The 26,660-nt window shown below is 38.3% G+C and overlaps 1 protein-coding gene across 1 annotated transcript; it reads left to right on the top strand.

Annotated features, from left to right (window-relative positions):
• LOC134752297 (cytochrome P450 4d8-like) lies at window positions 1-26,660 on the top strand. Its single transcript, XM_063687960.1, has 10 exons — window positions 1-163; window positions 1,979-2,068; window positions 3,874-3,987; window positions 4,407-4,592; window positions 4,947-5,143; window positions 5,669-5,717; window positions 14,183-14,381; window positions 14,754-14,905; window positions 21,482-21,661; window positions 26,449-26,660. The coding sequence occupies exons 1-10, from the start codon at window positions 1-3 to the stop codon at window positions 26,628-26,630; spliced, it is 1,512 nt and encodes a 503-aa protein (XP_063544030.1). The 3' UTR covers window positions 26,631-26,660.

Below are 26,660 nucleotides of genomic sequence, written 5' to 3'. Positions count from 1 at the left end.
ATGTTTTGGCCGCTTCTCGTGTTAGCCGCGGCCATCGCGGTCGCGCTGTACGAGTACATGCGCCGCAGGCGACCACTTTATGAATTCAGCAAATCCTATCCTTTAGGCTTGCCGCACTACCCTCTCATCGGCCAGTCGTATATATTCAGCGGTACAGATGAAGGTAACACGAGATTATTTTGACTTAAGGTCAATGAGAAGACCTGCGTATAAAATGTATTGCTGGGAAGAACGTAAGAGCGTTTTCACATTGTCCGATTCGATATCGGATATCGGAAGGAAGTAAAATGTAAGATATATGTTTCTTTGTATTAAGCATTTAATAAATCATTATTACTAAAAACCGGCCAAGTGCGAGTCGGACTCGCGTTCCAAGTGTTCCGTACATTACACAATTTAAACAATGTATTTTTTATGTGAAACGTGCGTGAAATGTCTTTAATAAACCCGTAGGGGTTGGATCAAATACTAAATAATTAAGCCTGACTCACGCTTGACTGCACATTTCTAATAGGTTTTCCTGTGATCTATAGGTAAAGATCTATTTTGTGTATTTTTTTCAAAATTTTAGACCCTGTAGTTTCGGAGATAAAATCAGAATGCTCATTTTTTGCATATTTTCTTGAATGACTTCTAAACTGTTTATCATAAAATTATAAAAAAATATATATTTGAGATTCTCACAATGAGCTCTTTCATTTGATATGTAACACAATGTAGTTTGAAAAACTTTATTTTTTAATTTTCTCATTTACCCCCAAACGTGGCCCCCATGTTTAAAATTAATTTATTTACGTTACATATCCTTGTTTGGGTCACAAACTTATATATGTATACCAAATTTCAACTTAATTGGTCCAGTAGTTTCGGAGAAAATAGGCTGTGACAGACAGACAGACAGACGCACGACTAATCCTATAAGGGTTCCCTTTTTTCCTTTTGAGGTACGGATACCTAAAAACAATAAATAACGCAAAAAAGGCGGACTTAATGCCAATGGCACTCTCCTGCAGCTGTTATTATCATAGGCGCCTTCCGACATCCGATATCGGAAAGGCGCTTCTCATAAATTCAGCCATGTCGGAGCCCGTGTCAGCTGTCGGACCGATAATATTTGTTTGTGTGCGTATGTGTAGGCATAATGCTTGTTGTAGTGTACGTGAAGACGTCCGGGCGCGCCCCCGCGGCCTGACTATGTGGATGTAGGATCCTACATCCGATAGCGGATCGGACAATGTGAAAACTGGGTTGGAAGAAAGTTTGGCGTCCTCACATTCAGATTAACGCAGAGTAATGACTGGGCATGGCTGTTTCGGTCATTGCATAGAATCGAGAGGGAACCCATGCCGGTGTGTCATGAAATGACATGAGTGCGGTGACCCAGACGATACGGCCCAACATACCCCGAGGTATGTCGCAGATGGGACATGGAGAAACATCAACAATAAAAACAGCTCATTAACAATGCTGAAATAGGAGATCTTTCGCTGCACAACGTGTTATCTGCTATGTTGCTAATGTTGCGCAGCGAGAGACAATGGGATGCGTTTGCCTCCTTTTGCGAAACAGTAACGAAGCAAAAGGAGGAAGCGGAGCGAGTGCGTGAAGATGACATGAACACACACCCGCTACGGCGCAGGCGAAGGGGAAGAAGGCGGTTACAATACATTAACCGCCTTCTTCACCAGTAAAGCCACGGTTTGGGAACCCGCAGATGAGGCTCTACACGTGTGGGGAGGAGTTGTAGCGTTACACAATCCCTCCTCCTTCGGCGCGAGGGTGCCCCCGGTAAATTAGCTGGGGCAGCCGGGGGAGCATCGTGATAGAATACTGGACCTCACGATGTTCCCCAATAACAGCAGAGAGGGTAACGCCGCAGAAAAAAAAGGTTTAACCGGGTAACCCCGGCTTAGTGGAATGGTGCTATAAGTGGCGCAGTAACGTATTTAATTTATTCCGTGTCCGCTTACCTTTTCAGACCGAATGAAAGCATTTATAAAAATGGGCAATGCGGCGCTCAAAAACGGAGGTATCTCAACGCTGTGGCTGGGAACCAAGGCATACGCAAGTAAGTCATAAACCAGTTAAAAAGTCCATCCTACCAGCCAACATGAGAGAACAAGTCAAACTTTTCATCCAATAATTTTTCCAATCTTGTGGTTAAGACCAAAGAGAATTTAGCAGTAGACATCGAGTGCTCAGCTCACTCCATACATCAGTTTTGTTACAAAAATACTATTATTTTCGTAGTTTACATCAAGCGTCAAGTAGCGGAATTATCAGTACTGCAGTGCTACTTAAACTCGTTAGAGCCTTTTCCGAGATCCCCGTAATATATATATATATATATATATATATATATATATATATACAAGAATCTATGGAGCAGCTATCAGGTTTTTTTATACTACATCAGCGGCAAACAAGCACATAGCCCGCCTGATGGTAAGCACTCTCCGTAGCCTATGTACGCCTGCAACTCCAGAGGAATAACATCCGCGTTGCCAACCCTAACACTCCGCCTCGTTGAGCTCTGGCAACCTTACTCACCGGCAGGAACACAACACTATCAGTATGGTTTAGTGTTTTTTGGCTTCAATTTTCTGTAAGGTCAAAGAGAATATATTAAGAAGACAAGTGCTCACTCCATACTCCATACTCCATACATCAGTTTTGTTACCAAAAAGTCCAAAAAAACTATTATTTTCGTAGTCGACACCTAGCGTCAAGTAGCGGAATTATCAGTACTTGCTAGCGGAGTCTTAACGGAGCTCTGATAGTCCATCATCATTCGACGCGAGAGTCTACTACTACTACTACTACTAGTACTTAGTACTAATACTACAAGTACTAGTTGCGCGCGACTCTAGGTGCTCTTTCGTAATTAGCAAGTAATTAGTGATATTGTCTTCGGTTACCGCGATAGTTACTCATGAAATAAAACTATGAAAACGGATTATATCGCGTATATTGAATTTATAATACATCCCGACGTTTCGAACTCTTTACAGCGTTCGTGGTCAACGGGTGACTGAGGAAAAATTACAAAATGCAAAAATACCCACATACTAAAATAATGAACAATCATAGACTACAAACTTTAAGGCTGGTTGTACATGCAAAATCGGTTCATAAGGCTAGTTATACACTATAATTATTTTTCAAGTAAAGATATATATATATACGCGATAAAAATAAACTATGCCGGCTCCAACCCTACACCACGGACCCGAGAAGATTTAATTCCCTCCTAAATTGTAGGAGGGTATCCCAATATGGGACCGGCAACAAACTCGGCGGGACACATCTTTTCAAAACATCAGAATGTCCAGCATCATCCAACACTACGGTCTCACAGTCTATGTCTCGCTTGCTCCTTTATCAGGTGGACTACAGGATCCCATCTCTACCACCAGCTTGGGATCCTGTAGTCCACTGCTGGACATTCTGATGTTTTGAAAAGATGTGTCCCGCCGAGTTTGTTGCCGGTCCCATATTGGGATACCCTCCTACAATTTAGGAGGGAATTAAATCTTCTCGGGTCCGTGGTGTAGGGTTGGAGCCGGCATAGTTTATTTTTATCGCGTATATATATATATCTTTACTTGAAAAATAATTATAGTGTATAACTAGCCTTATGAACCGATTTTGCATGTACAACCAGCCTTAAAGTTTGTAGTCTATGATTGTTCATTATTTTAGTATGTGGGTATTTTTGCATTTTGTAATTTTTCCTCAGTCACCCGTTGACCACGAACGCTGTAAAGAGTTCGAAACGTCGGGATGTATTATAAATTCAATATACGCGATATAATCCGTTTTCATAGTTTTATTTCATAAGTAATTAGTGATTAAATTTGAGCATTTCGGCAGCCATCAGCGATCCCGAGCTGCTGGAGGTGGTGACGAAGGCGTGTCTGGAAAAGGACGTTACCACCATTAAGTACCTGAGGTCAGTCCTCGGCAACGGACTCATATTTGCACCGGGTAAGTATCCTTGCGCATCCTTCACGGTCTGAAATAAAACCGGCCAAGTGCGAGTCGGACTCGCGCACGAAGGGTTCCGTACCATTACGGAAAAAACAGCAAAAAAATCAGGTTTGTTGTATGGGAGCCCCGTTTAAATATTTATATTATTCTGTTATTAGTATTTGTTGTTATAGCGGCAACAGAAATACATCATCTGTGAAAATTTCAACTGTCTAGCTATCACGGTTCATGAGATACAGCCTGGTGACAGACAGACGGACAGACGGACAGCGGAGTCTTAGTAATAGGGTCCCGTTTTTACCCTTTGGGTACGGAACCCTAAAAACGAACTAACGTAAACTTGCAATGTGCTGCCTCCTAGAGTTCATGCATCCCTCCCTATTTCCCGGCTTTTATAATGTACTCTTTCTTCACAGTTAAGTTCTGGCGTCCCCGCCGCAAGATCATGGGACCGACGTTCAACATGAAGAATCTGCAGGAGTTTGTGACGGTGTTCGACAAGCAGAGCAGCATCATGGTGCAGCAGCTGCGACCACACGCCGGCGGGGGGGACTTCTCCTTCTGGGAGTTCATTACTGCCTACACTTTCGACGCTATCTGCGGTAACACATCAAAAACAAGTACTGCAAAACTGCTATAACGGAACTAACGATTCGCAACCCACTAGCACATTAACATCACGAGAGAAAAAATGTTCCAAGTGGTTCCAAGTACTACTTATTTTAATAATTAATCACTATTGCATGTGACAGCGAGACTTATCTACGTTATACTGTTATCTATTCTATGATATAGGCCTCTCATAAAGTACGCCAGTTGTATTGGTTCAGAGCTCATCATCCTGTGAAATAAGCGCCAGGGGTTTCCTTTATCCGAAGCCATTAAACCGTTAACAGGACCTGAACTCACTGCATCTGGCCTTCTCTTCTAGACGGTTCTCCGTTGTAACATTTCAGAGACAGTCCTTGGCATCGAGCTGAACGCGCAGAACCAGCGGCACCACCTATTCATCGAGGCCTTCGATGTGCTCATACAGATCCTGTCCAAGCGGATGCTCTCGCCCTGGCTGTACTGGGACTGGGTCTTCAGGCTCACCTCTAACTACAAGCCTTTCATCACGCAGAGGAAATTACTCTACGACTTTTTTGATAAGGTTGGATTTTTACACAACTTTGGGAACAAGTCAAATTATTTTATTAAATATTTTGATTTGTAAATTAATTTTTAACAAGCAGAAACGTCTGCGATCGATGCTATTAAGCTTAGAATAAATTTAAAAGTGGAAAAATTACTGCCTTGGGTGAGACTTGAACTCCATCCAGAGGCCGTGAGTTCAAGTCTCACCCAAGGCAGTAATTTTTCCACTTTTAAATTTTGTGTTAAATTTAAATTTTAAACTGAAATAAGTTACAAGCGGAAGGAATTGAAAATAGAGTTCCGGTTAATCCGGTTATAATACTGAGCAGAAAAATGTTGAACATTAGACTTAGGATTACGATTAGACTTTCCGTTCGTCGCGAGATCTATTGTCGAGTATCAGTACTGATAATTCCGCTATTTGACGCTAGATGTCGACTACGAAATCAATAGTCATTTTGGTAACAAAACTGATGTATGGAGTGAGCACTCTATGCTTACTTATTTCTCTATGGTAATGGCTTATTTGTGTTTGTTACAGGTTATACAAGACAGAAGAAAAGAACTGGCAGAACAGGGGTCTGACGAGGGTAAGTACCTAATTGAGTACTCAGAGGAAAGGAGAAATGTACCTAGTCCCCATTTTCCTTTCTGGATATTAACTGTTGCGGCAAGCAAGAAAGCATACTCAATTTCATGGTAGATGGCGCTGCGCTGCACACATCGCGCGCTACGGGTTTCCTGCGACCTATATAAGCGCGGCCATTGTCAAGCTTTTTATTTTTGCAATATCCTTCAAAGAAATAACATGTCATGTATACGCGTCTAATTTATTAATAATATAATTGTGTTGCAAATCGGCGTTTCAATTCTTATTTCACGTTATGAGGAACTAGAGTCTACAAAGTGGTCCTTCGAGCCGGATATATAGTGAATTAGTGGTGAAAAACGAACAATCGCAGTGAAATAAGAATAATTTTGAGAGATTATAGACGTCACGCATCGAACATTCTAGAACAAAATAAATGAAGAAGGAACAAGAGTGAAAAAACAAAATACGAACAATGATGAAAAAAATACTAAAAATACGAGAAATAAACGATGAATGAATAATATTTACGAGGTTTCAGTGCATAAATACAATAAATAACCATATCGAGTACCGCGAGAACAATAATTGAGTGATTTTCGTAAAAATAGTCGGCGCTTCGGTGTAAACATTGGTGTAAACAATGGACATAAAACTGTGAAAATACATCGAGATTCGTAATAATTTTGAAGAAAACGTGTAAAAACGAGCAAAGCTACGAACATTTAGTGTTTTTCAAGCCAAAAGAGTGAAGATTCAAGATATTTCGTAAGATTTTACTACATAACCTACAAAATGGATACTTACGTGTCGGAACAAGAAATTACTTACGAATTAATAAGAAAGATCGGGATAAACTTAAAGAAGCAAGGAAAATCACGTATTACGAAAGGCTATGTACAAGCTAGAATTGATACATTGAACGAGTATTGGCAGAAATTTCAAACAAACCATTTCCAAATCTTGAAATATGCAACTACGGCTCAGAAAAAGGAGCATAATTACTTCACAACCGACTTGTACTCCAATGGAGAAGAAGAGTATTTTGTGATTAAAGGAGAGTTATCGGATACTATCGAGCTATTCAACAAATCCGAAACTTTGAGTGAGCAACCGCAATCGCAACCGCAATACAAGTCAACGTCGGAAGTAAACAAGCATTCTACGCAAGAGGTGAAGCTTCCAAAAGTGATCCTGCCCCAATTCTCTGGAGATTATCAAGAATGGACGTCATTTAGAGACCTGTACACGTCGCTCGTTCATAATAAAACATCGCTGAGCAAGGTACAAAAACTTCATTACCTGAAATCAAGTGTCACCGGTGAAGCTGAACAATTATTGAAGCATCTGCAAATAACCGAGAAAAACTATGATGTTGCATGGGAAACTTTAGACAAGAGGTACAACAACAAACGCATGATAGTAAATACCATCTTGAATAGATTTATGAATCAAAAGAAAGTGTACAACGGCACATCTAGATCTATCAGAGAGCTACTCGATACTACCCAAGAATGCCTGAACAGCCTTAAAAACAACGACGTAAAGATTAACGAGTGGGATACTATCGTGATTCACATTATACTCAACAAATTGGATGACGAGACGCGCAAACAGTGGGAAGAGGAGATAAAAGCGCTACCTGTACAAGAGTTGCCGAAACTAGAGAAGTTTACAACCTTCTTAGAGACACGTTTCAGAGTGTTAGAAATGGTTCCATCTACAACCTATTCGAAGGACAGAGAGAGAGCTATCGTGAGACAGAGATCCTTTCTAACAAGCCCCGCTACAACTACAATACAGTGTTCCTACTGCAAACAAAACCACTTCACCTATCTATGCAAAGAATTTGCAAACCTAGATGTCAACAACAGAGTTCAACATGTCCAAAAGGAAAGACTTTGCTTTAACTGCATGTCATCAAAACATAATGTGAAAAATTGTAAATCCAGAGTATCTTGTCATCATTGCCAAAAAAGACATCATTCTTTACTTCATTTTGAAAACCAACCAACTGAGAAGAGAGAAAATCCAATACAATCTACATCGAGAGAAACCGCTACAAATTTGAGAGAAGAGACTACTACAAAACCTTCAGATACGCCAAAAATAAGAAACTACCTTATCACTCAGAGTCATACTGCGCTCATGGCTACCGCACTAGTAAACATTAAGACTGGCCATGGTATACAAGTTCTACGAGCACTCATTGATCCCTGTTCACAAGAATCATTTATAAGTGAAGCAACTGTCAAACAATTACAGCTGCGAAGAAAACCAGCTGATGGATTAGTTACCGGAGTGGGTCATATGTCAACAAGAATCAAGTCCGCTACAGATATAGAAGTTTACTCAAGGTTCAACGACAACTTCAAAGTCAACTGCACAGCCTACATTGTTCAAGATGTCACCGACAATATGCCTGAAGTCCCAATCAGTCCACAGAAATGGAGTCATCTGCAATACTTGTCACTTGCAGACCCAACTTACCATACACCAAGCAACATTGATCTACTACTTGGAGTTCACATCTACACAGACATTTTGATGTACGGAGTGATTAAAGGAGAACCAGGTACTCCCATAGCACAACAAACTCGCTTGGGATACATCCTGTCAGGAGGTCAGTTGAACAACAACCACATGAGAGAGTTCAAAAGCATGCATCTGAACATAACATTAGAGAAGATGGTAGAAAAATTTTGGGAGACAGAGAGATTAGAGTCAGAGGAAAACGACACTCTCACCCCACAAGAACTTCGAGCTGAGAACATTTATCAAGATACAGTAGCAAGAGATACAAACGGAAGATACATCGTATCACTTCCATTCAAGTGTGACAAACCTACTTTACCAGAGAATTCGAGAGAAATCGCACTGAGAAGATTCATGAGCACTGAGAGAAGATTAGAAGCAAACACAAAATTGAGAGAATCCTACAATGAGGTCATGAGAGAGTACATAATGTTACAACATATGGAATTAGTTGAACGAGATGAACCTATGAGAGAGCCAGACAGAAGAGTATACCTGTCACATCATCCTGTGATCCGTGAAGATAGAGACACTACTAAGCTTCGGGTAGTTTATGATGCTTCATGCAGAGGAGCCAACGGAGTAAGCCTCAACTCAGAACTGCTAATTGGTCCGTCACTTCTGGGAGATCTTCGAGACATTCTTATGAGATGGAGAACGCATAAAGTCTGCTTTGTCGCCGATGTCATCAAAATGTACCGGCAGATCCTTGTAAGAAGAGAAGACACAGACTTTCAGAGAATACTTTGGAGATTCAGCCCTGATGAAGACATAAGAGAGTATAGAATGCTAACTGTAACCTTCGGAACAGCATGTGCACCATTCTTAGCAATCAAAACCCTGAGACAGATAGCAATCGATGAGGCAAACACAGAAGATTATGCACAAGCTCGAGAAATCATCAACCATTCTTTCTACATGGATGATGTACTGTCAGGGGGAAATACAATAGAAACCGCAGTAGAGGCTAAACGTCAACTGACAGAAGTACTAAGAAGAGGAGGCTTCGAGTTACAAAAATGGTCTTCAAACAGCAAAGAATTCATAAACACAGTAGAACCAGAGAAGAGAGCGAAGAATTCTGAGATAGACATCAACAAAAAAGAGACAATCAAAACATTAGGAATCACTTGGAACTCAAACGAAGATACCCTCTTAGTAACAAACAAAATCAACACTTTATCTGAGCAGCGAGTAACAAAGAGAAACGTCTTAACAGTCATCGCTTCCCTGTTTGATCCAATGGGTTGGCTAGCACCATCTGTAGCCATGGCGAAAATATTTCTACAGAAGACCTGGTCAAGAGAATTATCATGGGACACAGAGTTACCTGAAGACTTGAAGACAGAGTGGAAGACTTTCTGCAGAGGCATAGAGCACCTGTCAGACGTGAAGCTTGAGAGATGGATCGGAACGACCAACAACAGCGAGTTAGTAGAACTGCATGGCTTTGCTGATGCATCAATGTCAGCCTACGCAGCAGTAGTCTACAGCAAAGTAATCCAACCAGACGGAGAAGTCAAAATATCACTCATCATGGCAAAAACAAAAATCTCACCGTTGAAAAAACAACTCACTTTGCCCCGTCTTGAACTGAGTGCAGCACTGCTACTGAGCCAACTACTGAAACACGTCGCTACAGCTATGAGAATCGAGCACAACCATACATACGCTTATTCAGATTCAAAAGTAACCTTAGCCTGGATTCTCGGAGACCCGCTGAAGTGGACAACATTTGTGAAAAACCGAGTCATTGCAATCAACAACAACATAGATACAACATGGTCGTACGTGAACACAAAAGAAAACCCTGCAGATCCAGCATCGAGAGGAGTCACACCTGAGAAATTAAAAGAACATACACTATGGTTTCAAGGCCCAACATTTTTACATCAAAGAGAATGGAGAAGAGAACACTATGAAGTAGAAGATACAGATCTAGAAACAAGAAAATCTATCAAATGCGCAACTACTACCTTGTCAGAGAAGACTCAGAAGACAGAAGATTTCATACTTACAATTTCAAAGAGATATTCATCATTGAGAAAACTCATCTCAGTCATAGCCTACTGTAGAAGATGGCTTATCTTAAAAAACAAACATGTAAAAGAAAACTTACCTCAATATGTAACTCATGATGAGCGAGAAGAAGCACTTACAACATGTATCAAGCTTTCTCAACAACTAGAATTTCCACAAGAAATCGAAGCTCTAAGAAATCACACAACATTGAAGAAAAGAAGTCGTTTACTGTCATTTACGCCTTTTCTCGATGACAAACAAATCCTGAGAGTTGGAGGAAGATTGAAACATGCAGATTTAGAGTTCCTGAGCAAACATCCAATTATCCTGTCCAAGAACAACGTACTGATACCACTTTTACTTAACGACGCACACAAGAAGACGTTGCATGGAGGCCCTCAACTGATGACTACATATCTTAGAGGAAGATACTGGCTGATTGACGCAGGAAACACTATAAAAACATACGTGAGAAATTGCTTTCCTTGTGCTAAACAAAAAGCAAAGACAGTAACTCAACTGATGGGTGACTTACCTGAGATACGAGTGAAGCCGTCAAGAGCGTTCCTTACAACTGGTGTAGATTTCGCAGGTCCAGTAAACGTGCGCATGAGCCCTGGACGAGGAACAAAGACTTTCAAAGCATATATAAGCATCTTCATCTGCATGGTAACTAAAGCAATACATATAGAATGTGTGAGCAACATGTCTATGGAAGCGTTCATGGCAGCATTTAGAAGATTTACATCACGAAGAGGATTCGTCAAGGAGATGTGGAGTGACCACGGGACTAACTTCATTTCCTCGAGCAAAGAAATACTAGAGACTTAGAGACTTGGCAAGTCAACAATCCCCGTTGAACTAGCAGCCCTACTAGATACAGAAGGCACCAAGTGGAAGTTCATCCCTCCTGGATCACCAAACCATGGCGGATTGTGGGAGGCCGGAGTCAAGAGTATCAAGTTTCATCTTAAGAGAACTCTCGGAGACGCTACACCTACCTTCGAAGAATTTACAACTCTTTTGAACCAGGTCGAGGCTTGTCTGAACTCAAGACCTTTATCACCACTGAGCGATCATCCTGATGACCTAGAGCCGCTGACACCAGCACATTTTCTTGTCGGAGAACCGTTAGTCACCATCCCGGAGAGAGATTTAACACAACATAAGACAAATTCATTATCAAGATGGCAAAACATTCAGAAAATGCTACAAATATTTTGGAGAAAATGGCAAACTGAATTTCTAACAAGATTACAAGAGAGACCGAAGTGGAAAATCAGAAAACAAGAGTTTAACGTCGGAGACCTCATACTAATTAAGGATCATAGATTACCTCCTAGTAAATGGCTACTAGGTAGAGTTGTACAGAAACACCCTGGACAAGACAACGTGACACGAGTCTACGAAGTCCGCACAGCAACTGGAGTGCTAACCCGCTCGATTTCGAAGCTCTGTCCACTACCAGATGTGAGAAGAAAGGATTCTGCTATTCTTTAGGCGGGAGTATGTTGCGGCAAGCAAGAAAGCATACTCAATTTCATGGTAGATGGCGCTGCGCTGCACACATCGCGCGCTACGGGTTTCCTGCGACCTATATAAGCGCGGCCATTGTCAAGCTTTTTATTTTTGCAATATCCTTCAAAGAAATAACATGTCATGTATACGCGTCTAATTTATTAATAATATAATTGTGTTGCAAATCGGCGTTTCAATTCTTATTTCACGTTATGAGGAACTAGAGTCTACATTAACATTATAGAAAATATTTATGTGTGCACGATTTTATGTACAGTAACCACCGCTATGTATAAGTATTTTTTTTGATATTATAATTATTATAAGTTAGCTTTAAAAAAATTGTATGGAATTTTTTTCTTGCTCCTAAATCTTAATAGTCAAAAATCGAGAAAAGTAAACGAATGTGAATCTGAAGGAAGGGGCATGCTTAAGTTGGTTAATACATCAAAATGTATAATAGTAGATTGTTTAACCAAGGAATGAAATGGCGCCTTTCACCCGAGTTACACACTACTTTTCATGTCGAATATGAGGAATAGTTATTTGTTATACAAGGGTGCAAAGTTGTATTTTACCCGCGAGTGTAGAATTGAAACACGAGCAAGCGAAAGGATTCTATAGGTGAACCACGAGCGAAGCGAGTGGTTCTAAAATAGAATCCTGAGCGTAGCGAGTGTTTCAACACACGAGAAGTAAAATACATTTGCGCCCGTGTGTAACACAAAACTTTTCACCTCACTATAGCGAGGAAAGTGCAACATCCACAGGCGTTAGATCATCTTCATCACTGGAATCACTCATTTCTTTACGATATTATAACAAAAAACTCTGGAAGTTGTGTATTTTTACGCGAGTCGCTGAGAAAAGGTTATAAGTAAAAATTTTGTTGACAATGTTGACATTTCTGATGTATGAAATGTCAACGATGCGTTTTGAAATTGCATCGACTCAACTTGTGCGTTCAGAATTATATTTAACATCATTATAAAAAAACAAACGTTTCTTATGGAATTTTAAGGTTTATGACTTAAAATCATTAAATAAAGCTAAATTTGGTATTTTTTATTAGATTCTCAAACCATTTATTTAATGATAATTAATATCGAACGAACCATTATCATGAGCGTTTTACGTTTTGTTATCTGTCAAGCTACTTAAACACGCTCCATCCAAGGTCAAATTACTTTCCCCACTAGTGGATAAAACGCGTTTTTCCCCGCTTGTATTGAAGGATAAACGACAACTTTCCGAGCTAGTGAGGGGAAAAGTATTTTTTTAATACAGTAGCTCAAAAAGTGCTACTTTTCGTGGCTGTTTAGCGTGCGGAATGTTGGTTTTCGCGAACTAGTGCTTTTTACTTTTTTTTTTTTTTTAATTTCACTTGTTTCAATTCATGACTACTTATTGATGAGTGTTAAATATTAGTTTCCTTTAAACGTCGTAATCAACATAAAAACCTACTGTTAATGTAAAAATACGAAAAATATGCATATTTCATATTTTATTACTTACCTCTTCATCATTATAAGTATTATAACACGTTTATTTTTTAATGTTGAAAAACCGTTTTTAATAAGTTGTCAGAATGGAACAGAACGCCTGTCAAAGAAGAGGCGTATTTTAGGTTTTAGGTACATTGCTCTAAAGCAAAAACGTATCATTTTCTGCACACTTTTTATTTTCTTTTTTTTACGATAAGTAAGCAATAAAAAATTTAGTTTTTAATGGATTTGTTGTACAATTTCCTTTCTGATAATTAACTCCCCATTTCATAAATAACGATATTTTGAGTACCTAGCTCAAGATATAAAACTAAAATTTATACTTAGCCGTTTTTTTTAATGCACGTATTTTATTCTCCTCGTATTATTGGCGGATTCTCGGACTACCTCGACAGAAATGGGTGCCATTCATCCCTTGGTTAACAATCTATTATTTCCAAATTGTCAATATTCAAAGAGGAAAATGGGGACTCCGGTTGTATGCAGAAGTCCTCCACTATCCTTCTTATTACGAACAAGAACAGTGATCAAGCCGAGAGAGTGGAGAGCCCTTCAGTCCCTATATTTTATCTTTCTTACGAAAACCATTATTAAATTTGTAATATTCGCATTGCGTCACTTGCGCCCTCTCTTTAATGCTTCTGTAATATTTGACAACAATTGACATTTTGTGATTAACATCTGTATCCAGCAGTAGACAAAGCGTGAAATAAAAATTACTAGAGTCGGATCACGCTAAGTTTTCACGCCAAGTGCTACGCAAAAGTATGAAGCTTATAGGGATTTGTGTATGCTGTATGCATTTGTATCTACTGCCAAGCTTGTGCAGAGACATAAAACGACTTACTTCACTTTACTTGAGGCCTACATTTTTTTTTTAATCTAGATCTCAAAGACCGGAAGAAAACCTTCCTAGACATGATGATAGTGGCTTCCGGGGGAGCCCGGGGCTACACGGACATCGAGTTGCGCGAGGAGATCATGTCCGTAGTGTCGGCCGGCACGGACACCTCGGCCGTCGGCACCGCCTTCGTCGCCCTCATGCTGTCCCGGTATCCCACGGTGCAGGACAAGGTGTACGAAGAGTACGTTTCTTTTGTTACATAGATAAATAAGTAAGCATAGAGTGCTCACTCCATACTTCAGTCTTGTTACCAAAACGGCTATTATTTTCGTAGTTGACATCTAGATGTCGCTAGCTGTTGACGCTAGCGTCAAGTAGCGGAATTATCAGTACTGCTACTCAACACTAGATGTCACGTATGTCGCTACTGGCAAAAAGTGTATTGCTCAACAGTTTACAACTATATATATTTACATTGTTACAATTATAACTATAGATCAGATAATCATACATTACACACAAGCGGGATAATACATATAATGAAAAAACACGCGTGCGTAAAATTTCGGATTATGAGGCTAAAAGCGGTAATATCTATGTATAATTTGTGAAGGTTGAAGGAGGTCTTCGGTGACTCGGACCGCCCGGTGACGTGGCAGGACCTTCCAAAGCTGAAGTATATGGAAGCCGTCATCAAGGAGACCCTCCGGCTGTACCCACCGGTGCCCGTCATCGTCCGGGACGTGCATGAGACTGTTGTATTACGTACGTATCTTATTCAATTTCAGTTTGTTAACCGATCGGGCGCTAAGCGCGAGCAGTCTCTCCGTCTCGGATTGGGCAAAATTGCCTTTGTCTGGTGGGTCACGGACGTCACGGTGGGTGTCTCCTCTTCAAATTTTGTGGAAATTTTGTGAGCAGGTTCGATGATTATATGGGTTTTTTTGTCGATTTAATATTTGCATTTTTTCAAAATGAAGGGTCCAAACCACGTGCTCACAGAACCACTAGTTTATTTGTGACACTACAAAACGATACGACACAGGAAAAAGACAAACAGTACATTTGGTCATTGGCCTCAAAATGGTCCTAAATTTAGCATATGTATGTAGACACTTTATTGTACAAAGGACAGATTACAAACACAATAAAAAACAAAAATATATACAATGTACAAAGGCGAACTTCTCTTCCCGTCAATCTTTGAGCAATTGAGAATGAAACAATAAACAATTCAAGATAGACAAACGAACACTATGAACAGAAAGTAAATTATGGTTCAATTATTACAATCGTAAATAATTAAAACCCGTAATCTAGAATATAAAATATACATACATACAAACATATATATGTCGACGCGCAGGTGATATAATTAGTAAATTCAAATAATGGTCGCTTATATGACGTACTTGCGATTTATCATAAAAGCTTGTAAGCGATGTGGATAATAAAGATCGATTAAGTAGAATTACTTCAGGTGCCCGGTAAACGGGACATGTGCGAGTCCGAGCTTTGTTATTATGGTTTGATACAAAAAACTCGAAGGCGCCGGCGTCCCGCTGCGCGACTCTCCATTAAGACTTCCAACAAATAGAGTGTGAACTTGACACCACTTGATTTGGCGGCAATTGGCGCACTTAAAATGCCGATTGGATGTGTTCTCACGGGTCGTGTTTGGTCATTAATTACGTTAGTGATTTTTGTGGCGAAGCTTATCCTATGAGGCGCCAAGCCAGGCAAACCGATGAAGGGATGACATTCTATTCTGCGACTGAGCGCATGAAACACGCATCCGTGAGACTACATCTCGCCCAGTAGTCCTAACTTAGTATTTAACTCCTTTCGGAATACGCATTATGTTGTTGAGTGATCTCGCGTTATACCTAGTTTCGCGTTGAATACCTACGCCTTAAGATGTATTATCTAGTGCATTTAGCCATTCCTGAATAACCTAATACCTAAATTATGCTCCGATATCAGATCGTGGGATCGTTACGTGAAGGGTTCGCGAGGTTTTTGCCTAAAGAGGTTGTGAACGTTGTGATTTATTTTGTGATATCGTGAAATTATGGACTGAAAGGTGAATACATAGTTCAATTTGTGCAAAGACTTGCAAAGAAGGTGAAACTGGTGGTTTCCTGTAAATCCTGTCTGGAGTTTGGACGTCGAATCTGAATCTGGTCAGTTCGTTCCTTTATGTTTGATACCTATGATTTACCATTGTTAATTTGCCCACATGAGATGATCCATAAAAAAGTGGATTGTTCTGGTTTGTTGGTTTTATTTAAAATAAAACCTTAGATATTATTCTTGAGTATTTATTATAAAATTGAATTGAGGATTTTGTCACTATATAGTTAAAGAATATTGTGGCGTTTGTCCGATGGTGATATGGTATGTAGCCTGTTTGGAGAATTTGTAATGGTTTTCCAAGACAATAAGTCGATGTTTTTATTTGATGATAAATGGATCATAATATCTATGAGTGAACTTAAAATTAAAATTGAGATGCTTTGCGATAGAAGTTTAAGATAGTAATCGAAGAGTAATCAACTTACGTCATTCATTTCACTATAATAATAAATAAGGGCTCAAGAGGCCGCTGTTTGGCGATAAGTCCGTCTGCTGTTACGTACCGGTTTCTTTTTGTGCTCGATTGTGTACCAGTTTTTATAGTGTATCTACGGTGAAGCATTTTATTGTTTTTATTATAAACTCGTAGATGGGCTAACACGATTGAGATAATTTGAGATTCTCGATTACCTACTAACATTTTGTCTGTTTCTAGACTAGAGTTTTGAATGAGGTATTTAAAACCGAATATTTTCAAATTATGAAATTGTCGCTTTTATAACCTGTCATGGAGTCCATTGTTAGGATACCTACCCAAAAGGCTAAAAGAAACATTGAAGTTGGTTTCTTGTTTAATCCGCTAATTCATAATGCAATAAATTTCAATGCTTAGTTTTGAGCGAGTAATTAAATTATACGAAAATTGAAAAGAGACTTTTCGTAACAAACTAACGAATTATTTAGTTGTGTCATTTGAACTGACGGATATTGGATGAAAATTGATTTTGAGAGGAACAAGAACTTACATGATTTTGTAACGAATGTTTTGACTGAGTAAAACACTCTTATTTCATCATTAATTAGTATGGGCTTTAAACTGCAGTTATTTACATGATTGAAATTGGGATCGTTAAGGGGAGTTTAGTCAATTATTAAGTGTGACCGGTGTTTTGGTTTTGATATACCCGAATAATATGTTAAATCAGAAAGAATGCTAAGATCAATGAACATGATACAAGAGCAATGAATTTTGTAATGTCAATGGATTGATTACAAGAAAGTTATCCGATTAGTAACATTTTGTAAGGTAATCGTTTTTGTGGCGACTGGAGAGGTCATAGATAATAATCTTTTACATAGTCACCCAGTTTTCAATTAAAGATGTAAGCTCCTGGACCTAAATTAAGATTGAGGCTTTCAATCGGATTATTTTGGTCTAGGTATGGCTTACAACACATTACTTATCGTATAGTCAAAGTATTACAACCGACAAATTACGAGACGTAAGATGTACGCCCATTTCTGTGAAGAATACAAACCTTATTATCGATTGAAATAGAGTCTAAAGTATGTTGGCAATGAATCAGTGTACCTTGTAGGGAGTAGTTGGGTCATGTTGGTACCTGCTGTTTTTTTGTTTGTGGCCGTAAGTTGTTTGGCTTTTTGGAGTACCCAATGATTTGGGTCGTTTTTTTTTTGGGTCGTAAAGTTGACGACACTTGACGTTTCTTTGATAAAGTTGTTTAGCAATAAAAAATATTGCAGATATGCTTTGGGAAGACGGCAAAAACATGACCAAAAAAAAAAAAAAAACTGAAATCGAGTTAATTTGAATGATGATTAGCCAGTAGTACATTGATGAAGTACAGTGATGTAATATGATATTTGGGAGAGTATTGGCTCTTTTTCACTGTTAATTTTTTAATTATTTGGAAGAAATAATCAGCGCAATTATTGCAAATTCTGTTTGGATTAACTATTGATATTTTTCTGGAGACATTAATCAATTTGTCCTCACGTAAGGATGTACGTATGTAATGATATAGGTGCCTACCTAACTGAATGAAGGATACCTGGTATGTAGATGCTTATTGTATGACTTGCAGCTCGAATAATAAAAGGGCGGAGTTATAATTTTGAGTTATTAAAACGATTTTAATTTCCGTTATTTTCGGCTTTAAAATTATAGTATTTTCGGCGCGTAAGAAAATTAGAAACTTGCATTGATAGTTTTGTAAGTTGTAGTAGTGGTAAAACCAAGTTTTAAACATAACAGTGATACTAAGTATAGGTACACGAAATCTAAATCGGAATTACAAGTTAAATTGTAGTATGTGCGTATGTTTGTGTACGATAAAGACACGTTTTTGCTTATGAAGTGAAAACAAAGTTTCTGAAATCCGCTCTCGGATTTTTCTCTTTAGACTGATGAAGTCGAAATGCGTAGAAAAAAACCGTTTACTTCAGATCAATCAATAACGTTGCTAGTATAAAAATCTGAAAACATCATTCGTGATAGGTACATTTATAATCGATACCTAACTATAAAAGATATCTGAAAACTGTGAATTTTAAAAACGAATGAAATGCTGTGAATTTTCTTTGTTTAGGTACTAAATCAGCGCTTTCCAGTCATATGAAACTACTCAATTTTTTTAGAGAATTAACTTTTTGCATTTTCTGGTTTAATTTTTAGTGGAATGGAAATAAAGTTTTCGAGACACTGAAATGCTAATCTAGATAAAGTGAATATTAAAGGTTCGATTCCTGGTTTGGGGCTGCTAGTAAATGCTCTATTTTTTTTTGTTGAGATCAAGTAAGCCAAGTTGCAAAGAACAGTCAGTTATAGCCGTTGTCGACGCATAAGAATGTTTACCTATTCTTTGAATAATTTGGATGGTTGAATATTGGAACTGATATTCAGTTGGTTTATGTGACTTCAATGACTTCAAAGTTATTTTAGAAAGTGAGAGTTAAGTAATTTGAGTACTGATGACTAGTGACCTAGGTGCATCACTTTGTGTCTAATCCGCTGGGCGATCGTAGGTCACATACCCGAATCAGATATATTGTCACGCATATGTAGTGAAAATGTGTTTGGTAAAGGAGGCTGCGCGGCGCCCACAGATGATGATACATTGTGTTAGGGATGATGACACCCGTGGTGGTGTTTATGCCTGGTGTGGCATGGTTTGGGTTCCTGTGTGACACCCGTGGTGGTATTTATGCCTGGTGTGGCATAGTTTGGGTTCCTGTGTGGAACCGTTGGAGTGATTGGTGTATCACTTTGGAAGTGGCCTGAGTGCTGCTGGATGTGATGGTGGTCAGTGGACCATATGTGTTGTGGCCGGTGTGTCACAGGTGTTGAGATGTGACAAGGTATGTCGCATGCTCATATGTGTTGTGGCCGGTGTGTCACAGGTGTTGAGATGTGACAAGGTATGTCGCATGCTCGCATGTGTTGTGGCATTTGTGCTACAGGTATTAAGACTTTCGAGAGTTGAGATTTGATAGTTGAGACATGACATCTTTGTGACTTGTGATGGATGTGGTCGGTGTACCACACGTGCTGTGACGTGACAAGGTATGCCACAGGTATTGAGACAATTGAGACATGACAGCTTTGTGACGGACGTGGCCGGTGGACCATGTGGTTACGGTGGGCGTGCCGTGTGAGAATGACTATAATAGAGCAGGAGACAGTGACATTTAGTACAAGCCGTAGTGCCTGTTGACTAGTAGACACTATAGCGGAAAATATTCCGTGATGACAAAGGTGTCATATTTTTATGTGGTGGCCGAATGTGGTAAGGGGCATAGTACTATTTTAGAAGTCACATAAATGTTTTAACAACGAGGTGTTGTTTTGATCAACGTAAATTTTAATGAAATTGATGATGTTCTTATAAGAAAATAAACTGAAACTGTTAATTGTTGCTTGTTACTTTGTACGTATGCTAGAGTTCATTCGATTGTAGCATTTCATTGATCATTTATCGTTGTACTCTGAATGATATTCATGGCAGAATAAACTTCGTTAGTTAGGTAGGATCTTCGCCGATCGTTCGTCGAAAGTTAGGTCGGATCTGTAGTGATATTAATAGCCGAATGGATCTTAGTGATCTGTAGTGATGTTAATAGCAGAATGGATGTTAGTGATCTGTAGTGATATTAGTGGCAGAATAGCCGAACGGTAAAGTTAAATTAAAATTTGCTGAGTTGTCATATGTGATGACAATTTAATAGCTCATTGCACACGAGGACGTGTGACAGTCAGGATCGCCGTGTCGACGCGCAGGTGATATAATTAGTAAATTCAAATAATGGTCGCTTATATGACGTACTTGCGATTTATCATAAAAGCTTGTAAGCGATGTGGATAATAAAGATCGATTAAGTAGAATTACTTCAGGTGCCCGGTAAACGGGACATGTGCGAGTCCGAGCTTTGTTATTATGGTTTGATACAAAAAACTCGAAGGCGCCGGCGTCCCGCTGCGCGACTCTCCATTAAGACTTCCAACAAATAGAGTGTGAACTTGACACCACTTGATTTGGCGGCAATTGGCGCACTTAAAATGCCGATTGGATGTGTTCTCACGGGTCGTGTTTGGTCATTAATTACGTTAGTGATTTTTGTGGCGAAGCTTATCCTATGAGGCGCCAAGCCAGGCAAACCGATGAAGGGATGACATTCTATTCTGCGACTGAGCGCATGAAACACGCATCCGTGAGACTACATCTCGCCCAGTAGTCCTAACTTAGTATTTAACTCCTTTCGGAATACGCATTATGTTGTTGAGTGATCTCGCGTTATACCTAGTTTCGCGTTGAATACCTACGCCTTAAGATGTATTATCTAGTGCATTTAGCCATTCCTGAATAACCTAATACCTAAATTATGCTCCGATATATATATATATACATATATTACATATATGGTGTTGACTGCTGGCCTTTTATCGAAAATTAAAGTTTCTTCTATGTATTTGCATCTCTGTTATTTTCTCACACTGTTCCAATGATAGCATCCATTGATTCGCATCTGGACCAAGTTTAGTATATAGTATTGACGGCATCTTCGTCTGCGTAGAATGATGATGTTTGATAAGAACTATCTAGATTTTCTTCCCCGGGCCTCAACCTATCTCTGTACAAAGCGGTATAAGCGTGAAGAAGTAACAGATAGACAGACCGTTACTTTCGCTTCGCTATATACCTAATATTAGTAGGAATATGGGTTGAGTTTGTCCTGGTATGATTTCAGCAAATGGCGCGACCCTACACCCCGGCATGGGCCTGATGCTGCACTTCTGGGCCACGCACCGCAACACCAAGTACTGGGGAGACGACGTGAAGGAGTTCAGGCCCGAGAGGTTTCTGGAAGGGCCGCTGAAGCACCCTGTGCAGTTCGTGCCCTTCAGCTACTCGCTGAGGAATTGCATCGGTACGTACTAACTATGCTCTCCTGCCACCACAACACTAAGTATTAGGAATCCGGCCCGAGAAGCTCTTGGAAGATCCCCTGAAGCACCCGCGCAGATCGCGTACTCCAGCTACTCGCTGAGCTTCAGCTATCGCTTAGAGACTGCCCTTGAAAATATAATCCGTCATTTTTTCATGGCTTTTGGATTTGCCTTCTTAAAAACGTTTAACTATTCCATATAAAATAGTGATATGTACAATCGTGATATAATATAATAGAGGTTTTTCAGTCGAGTACCGTGTTTAAGTAGTAGTCATACGTATTATCAAAGATCAGGCGCGGATCCACCGTTGTGGGCACGATGGGCATGCCCACAACCTTAATTGAGTCCCCGAGTAAAATTACGCCGATTTTTCGCACACGCTTTCGCAGAAATTTCAGTACGCAGAGAAGTTGGCATAATATTGATACGCGGATTTACTTTTTATAGAATGGTCGTTTTCCGTCACGATTACCCGAGTAGATAACCATTGGTCGAAACACCAGTAAGTGATCATGTGGTATTCATTAGAAATTCTTGCATGTTAATATCAGCTGGCCACAGAGTTATTTTTAGCTTGTGGGAGTTATGGGTCTTATAAATCTTAAACATTCACAAATATTAGTACAATTTCCTAAAATAATGCCAGCTTTTAATTTACAGCTGTAGGAGTTTTTTTAGCGTAGTTTGCGTAGCGTTCAGTTTTATATTTATCTATGTATAAAAAGTGCTATCTATGACTCAATGAATCAATGTTGTAAGTAATGCAATTGCTAAATTACTAATTTAACTGTAAAATTTTCACCACACCAGCTGGTAAAGGCTGATTGTTCAAAAAGTGATGAGAAAGTTAAATTAAATTAACAAGTTTGGGAACAAATCAAATTATTTTATTAAATATTTTGATTTGTGTTTTTTTCAGTAGTCACACTACTATATATAAATTAAAAATTGTAATAGATGTCATATGGTGGTGGTGGTGTCAGTGGTGAAGGCCGGATCCGGCTCACCACTGGAGGGCTTGGTCACTTTTTCTTTAATATATGACATCTATTACAATTTTTAAATTAAATTAATTAATAAGATGCAAATTTTGAGTTGTTTCTTTATGTTAGCTGGTAGAATTGACTTTTAAATGATGATTTAGTTAGAATGATAAATATTTGGATTTTGGATTTGATTTTGTTTGATATCTTACAGTAAATATTTTCTACGGGCTGGTGTGGTGAAATTTTTTGTAACCCTCGCAACGCTCAAGATTCCATTTTTCGCTACTCTAACTCTATTAATTATAAGGTATTCAAAATTCATTTAAAACTGAAAAAATGTGGTGTATATTAAACACGTCAAAGCATGTACTACTGTTAGAAATTTATCTTAAAGATATTTTTTTATAAGTTAGGCAATTATTAATTTTAAAAAAATCTTGAACTTCGTCTTTTTCGTTAACTAAAACTATGTAAAAAAAATTGTTTTACGCCAATTATTTTAACATTTTATTAATTTACAACAAAGCCGAAATTTCGAGAAAAATGTGTTAATTAATAATTGCCCAACAACAGTAACATTCTTTAACATGTTTAAAATACACGATAGTTTTTTTTTAATTTTTTAAATTTTTAAATAGATTTAGATTCAGATTGATTTATTTCATAATATTAAATTACATTATAAATTATTTTAAGCTAATCTATACGAATTTAATAAGTACCTTTAGGAATGCTTTTTCATTTATTAAATATTAATAGTTTATGATATATTGGCAAAAAACAAAATACTTACCATCCATACATGCAACATTGCATACATTTAATATGATAAATGCGAAAGTCTGTCTGTCTGTGTGTTACCTCTTCACACATAAACAGCTGAACCGATTTAGTTGAAATTAGCATAGAGATAGTTTGAGTTCCGGGGAAGGACATAGGATAGTTTTTATCCCGAAAATTATCCCTTAAGAGGGTGAAAAGCGGGGTGGAATCATGGTGGAATTGAGATAATTAATTAGTTGTCTGATAATTTGTGTGCATATTATGCTCAAATTGAATGATTGCTACAAGACTTTCTCCAGGCGCTAAACTTACTCTAGCTGCTGTTACTGATTCCACGCAGACGAAGTCGCGGGCAAAAACTAGTAATATTATAAATTCGAAAGTCTGTCTGTCTGTGCTCTTCACGCTTAAACCGCTGAATCGAATTAGGTGAAATTTGGTATAGAGATAATAATATGGGGAAGGACATATATAGGGTAGTTTTTATGGGAATCGATAAAATGCAGATTTGATAAAAAAATCACTAACTCCACGCAGACGAAGTCGCGGGCAAAAGCTAGTATATTATATAACTCTTCCAATTTTTATGTGCTTCGCGAATAGGCCTACATATCTAGACAGTATTTTTAGATTTTTCACCATTTGATTTGAACTTGTCGACTACTTAACGAAATCTTTAATAAAAAAATGCATAAAATCTTACAATAATTATTCTTCTAATTAACACAGAAGCGAATTGAACGGTAAAACTAGTAAATGTCGTCTAAAAGTTAGATGGTTGGCGAAATGTTGTCTGTGAATCGATAATCTGCGAAACATTGGTAGGGGAATCATTAGGGGGGTACCCCTAATAGACAACACATGTGACGTCACACTTATACGGTCTATTGAGATCGGGATCATCGTTCAAGCGTCATGATTGTTCATGAGCGAGTTCGTACTCTGACTCTTACTTGCCGATTTTCGTGTGGCTGTGACCACAACCTTTTTTGGGGGCTGGATCCGCGCCTGTCAAAGATAGATATAACTCCGTAATAGATGGATACAGTCTAAGGAAAAAACGTGCCTCGAAAATCATGAAAGTTTGATTATCGATCAGATGGCGCCACTAGCTTTGGCCTACTCTCGTATAGAGGGCGCTGACAGTTTCGTTTGTTATTTATAATTTTAACGCATATCAGTGAAAGAACATGTGTCAAAACCATATAAAAATAATTAATGCAAATAAAAAAATCATTTATCCATATTTAAATACATTTTAAACGTATTTTTATAAATCTCCATTTTTAGTTTTAAAGTATGTCGAGAGATGGCAGCGAATTTACAAAATTTACTATGACCTATGACAGTACCGCTCTATCTTATTATATCCTCATTGGTATTATGGAGCTTTTTTGTCCAAAAGCTGCATTTTGAGATGGAAGCAAGCCACTTTGCAATCGTGCAAAGTGGCTCCACTATCATCGGATAGTGGAGATCCAATAAAACGATTTTTTTCGAAGCACCCGTAATTTCGTCCCTTAGGAGCCGAGGTAAAGCGAGGTCTGTTAAAAACAGAAAAAAAATGTACAAATTTAACGGATCGTCCGATTAAGATAAATGTTATATCAATCGAAAGAAAATAACTTTGTTTAATGTAAAAAAAATATAGACAAAATATTTTTAAAGAAATATATACGTAGTGTTAAATTATTAAAAAAAACTATGTTGCTTTACTTTTCAAATAGTGTCTTCCACGTTACAAAATATCTGCAAATAAGTACTTTGTGATAAAGTCAAACATATTTCTTATCGAAAACTGAAAACCGCATCGAAAACGGTTAAGTAGTTTTAAAGATTTACGTTCCAGAAGTTGGCACAGTTTTATTGCCATGAAAATTATTAGAGACCGACTAATTCCAAGTATTGAGCTCTATTTTGTGCTTTCCTTTTTAATATAAAACACATTATTATCTATTGTAGCATGACGCTACAATATACATATTACCTGATAATTTTCTTAATATTTACTATGACTTACACGCTTTTTGGACTACATAAGACAAAAAATCCCATACAAATAAAAGTAAGCCAACTTCTGAAACCTGTATCTCAAAAACTGTTTAACCGATTTTGATGCGGTTTTCGTCACATGTTATATTTTATATTTTTGACTTTAACAAAATTACTGATTATCAGACATTCTTCAAAGTCGAGGACATTATTTTCAAGAATAAAGCGCAAAAGAGAAAAAATATGTTATTAATGATTTCACACTATTATTGTTTGACGAGATTTTATATTTATTTTTTTTACTTTAAAAAAGTGGTTTTCTTTCAAATTTTTTTTTTTTCAATATTTGTTGATCCCTGAAATCCCTGGATTTTTTTTCTTTTTCCTAATAGACCTCGCTAAATCTCGGCTTCTAAGGGGTGAATTTTTGGGTGCTTCGGAAAAAATCGTATACTTTGGTGTCTATTATCACCATGCAAAGTGCAGCTTTTTTTTCATAATACGTATGACTATAGGTATACGAGACTGAAAAGCTTAATTATATCACTATTGTATGCAATATTTTTTCTACGAGTCAGACTAAAATAATACTTTACTATTAAACCTAAATAATTAAACAAAATTAATTAGGTAAGTATCTCACTAGATAAAAGATAGTACAAAAGACATCAACGCAATTGTTTATTTATTAAACATTCGCGCGTTGATGTCTTTTCGTCTTGAGCGCGGCGACACGTGATTTTGTATTCCCTGTATACAATCTTGCATGATACTTTTATCTTAAGAAAGCAAATAAAGAACTGAAACTGTAAGAACTAACAAGAAGTCATTATAGTAGAGTTGGGAGCCCATAGTGAAAAGTATCCGATTTCAGTTTGGTACCTATACGAATTTATTCAGAGTAGAAAAACTACAATTTTGCGTTAATCCCCTCTTAAAACTGTCGTTGGTGGTATGGTATTACGAACGTTTGAATTTTAAGTAACTGCACCCATCGATTTCAGGTGGTAACTACGCCATAATGTCAACAAAAACGAACCTATCGAACCTGCTGCGTCGCTACGAAGTGCTGCCGCCGCTGAGCGTGCCGCCCGACCAGCTGCTCGCCCCCTTCAGGGTCAAGTTCGACGTCATGATGAAGCACTGCGACAACTTCGAGCTCAGGATACGGAACAGACATACATAATGGACTCAGGGAAAAGTGATCCAGTAAAAA

The sequence above is a fragment of the Cydia strobilella genome, chromosome 24, assembly GCF_947568885.1.
Source record: "Cydia strobilella chromosome 24, ilCydStro3.1, whole genome shotgun sequence".
Lineage (NCBI taxonomy): Eukaryota > Metazoa > Arthropoda > Insecta > Lepidoptera > Tortricidae > Cydia > Cydia strobilella.
This window is presented reverse-complemented; position numbering and strand designations above follow the sequence as displayed.

Excerpts from the sequence above, each read along its gene's own strand:
- LOC134752297 (XM_063687960.1), top strand. The coding sequence starts at position 1 with ATGTTTTGGCCGCTTCTCGTGTTAGCCGCGGCCATCGCGGTCGCGCTG. Across the intron at positions 164-1,978 it reads ATTCAGCGGTACAGATGAAG|ACCGAATGAAAGCATTTATA; the intron begins GTAACACGAGAT and ends TTACCTTTTCAG. Across the intron at positions 14,382-14,753 it reads CAGGACAAGGTGTACGAAGA|GTTGAAGGAGGTCTTCGGTG; the intron begins GTACGTTTCTTT and ends TAATTTGTGAAG.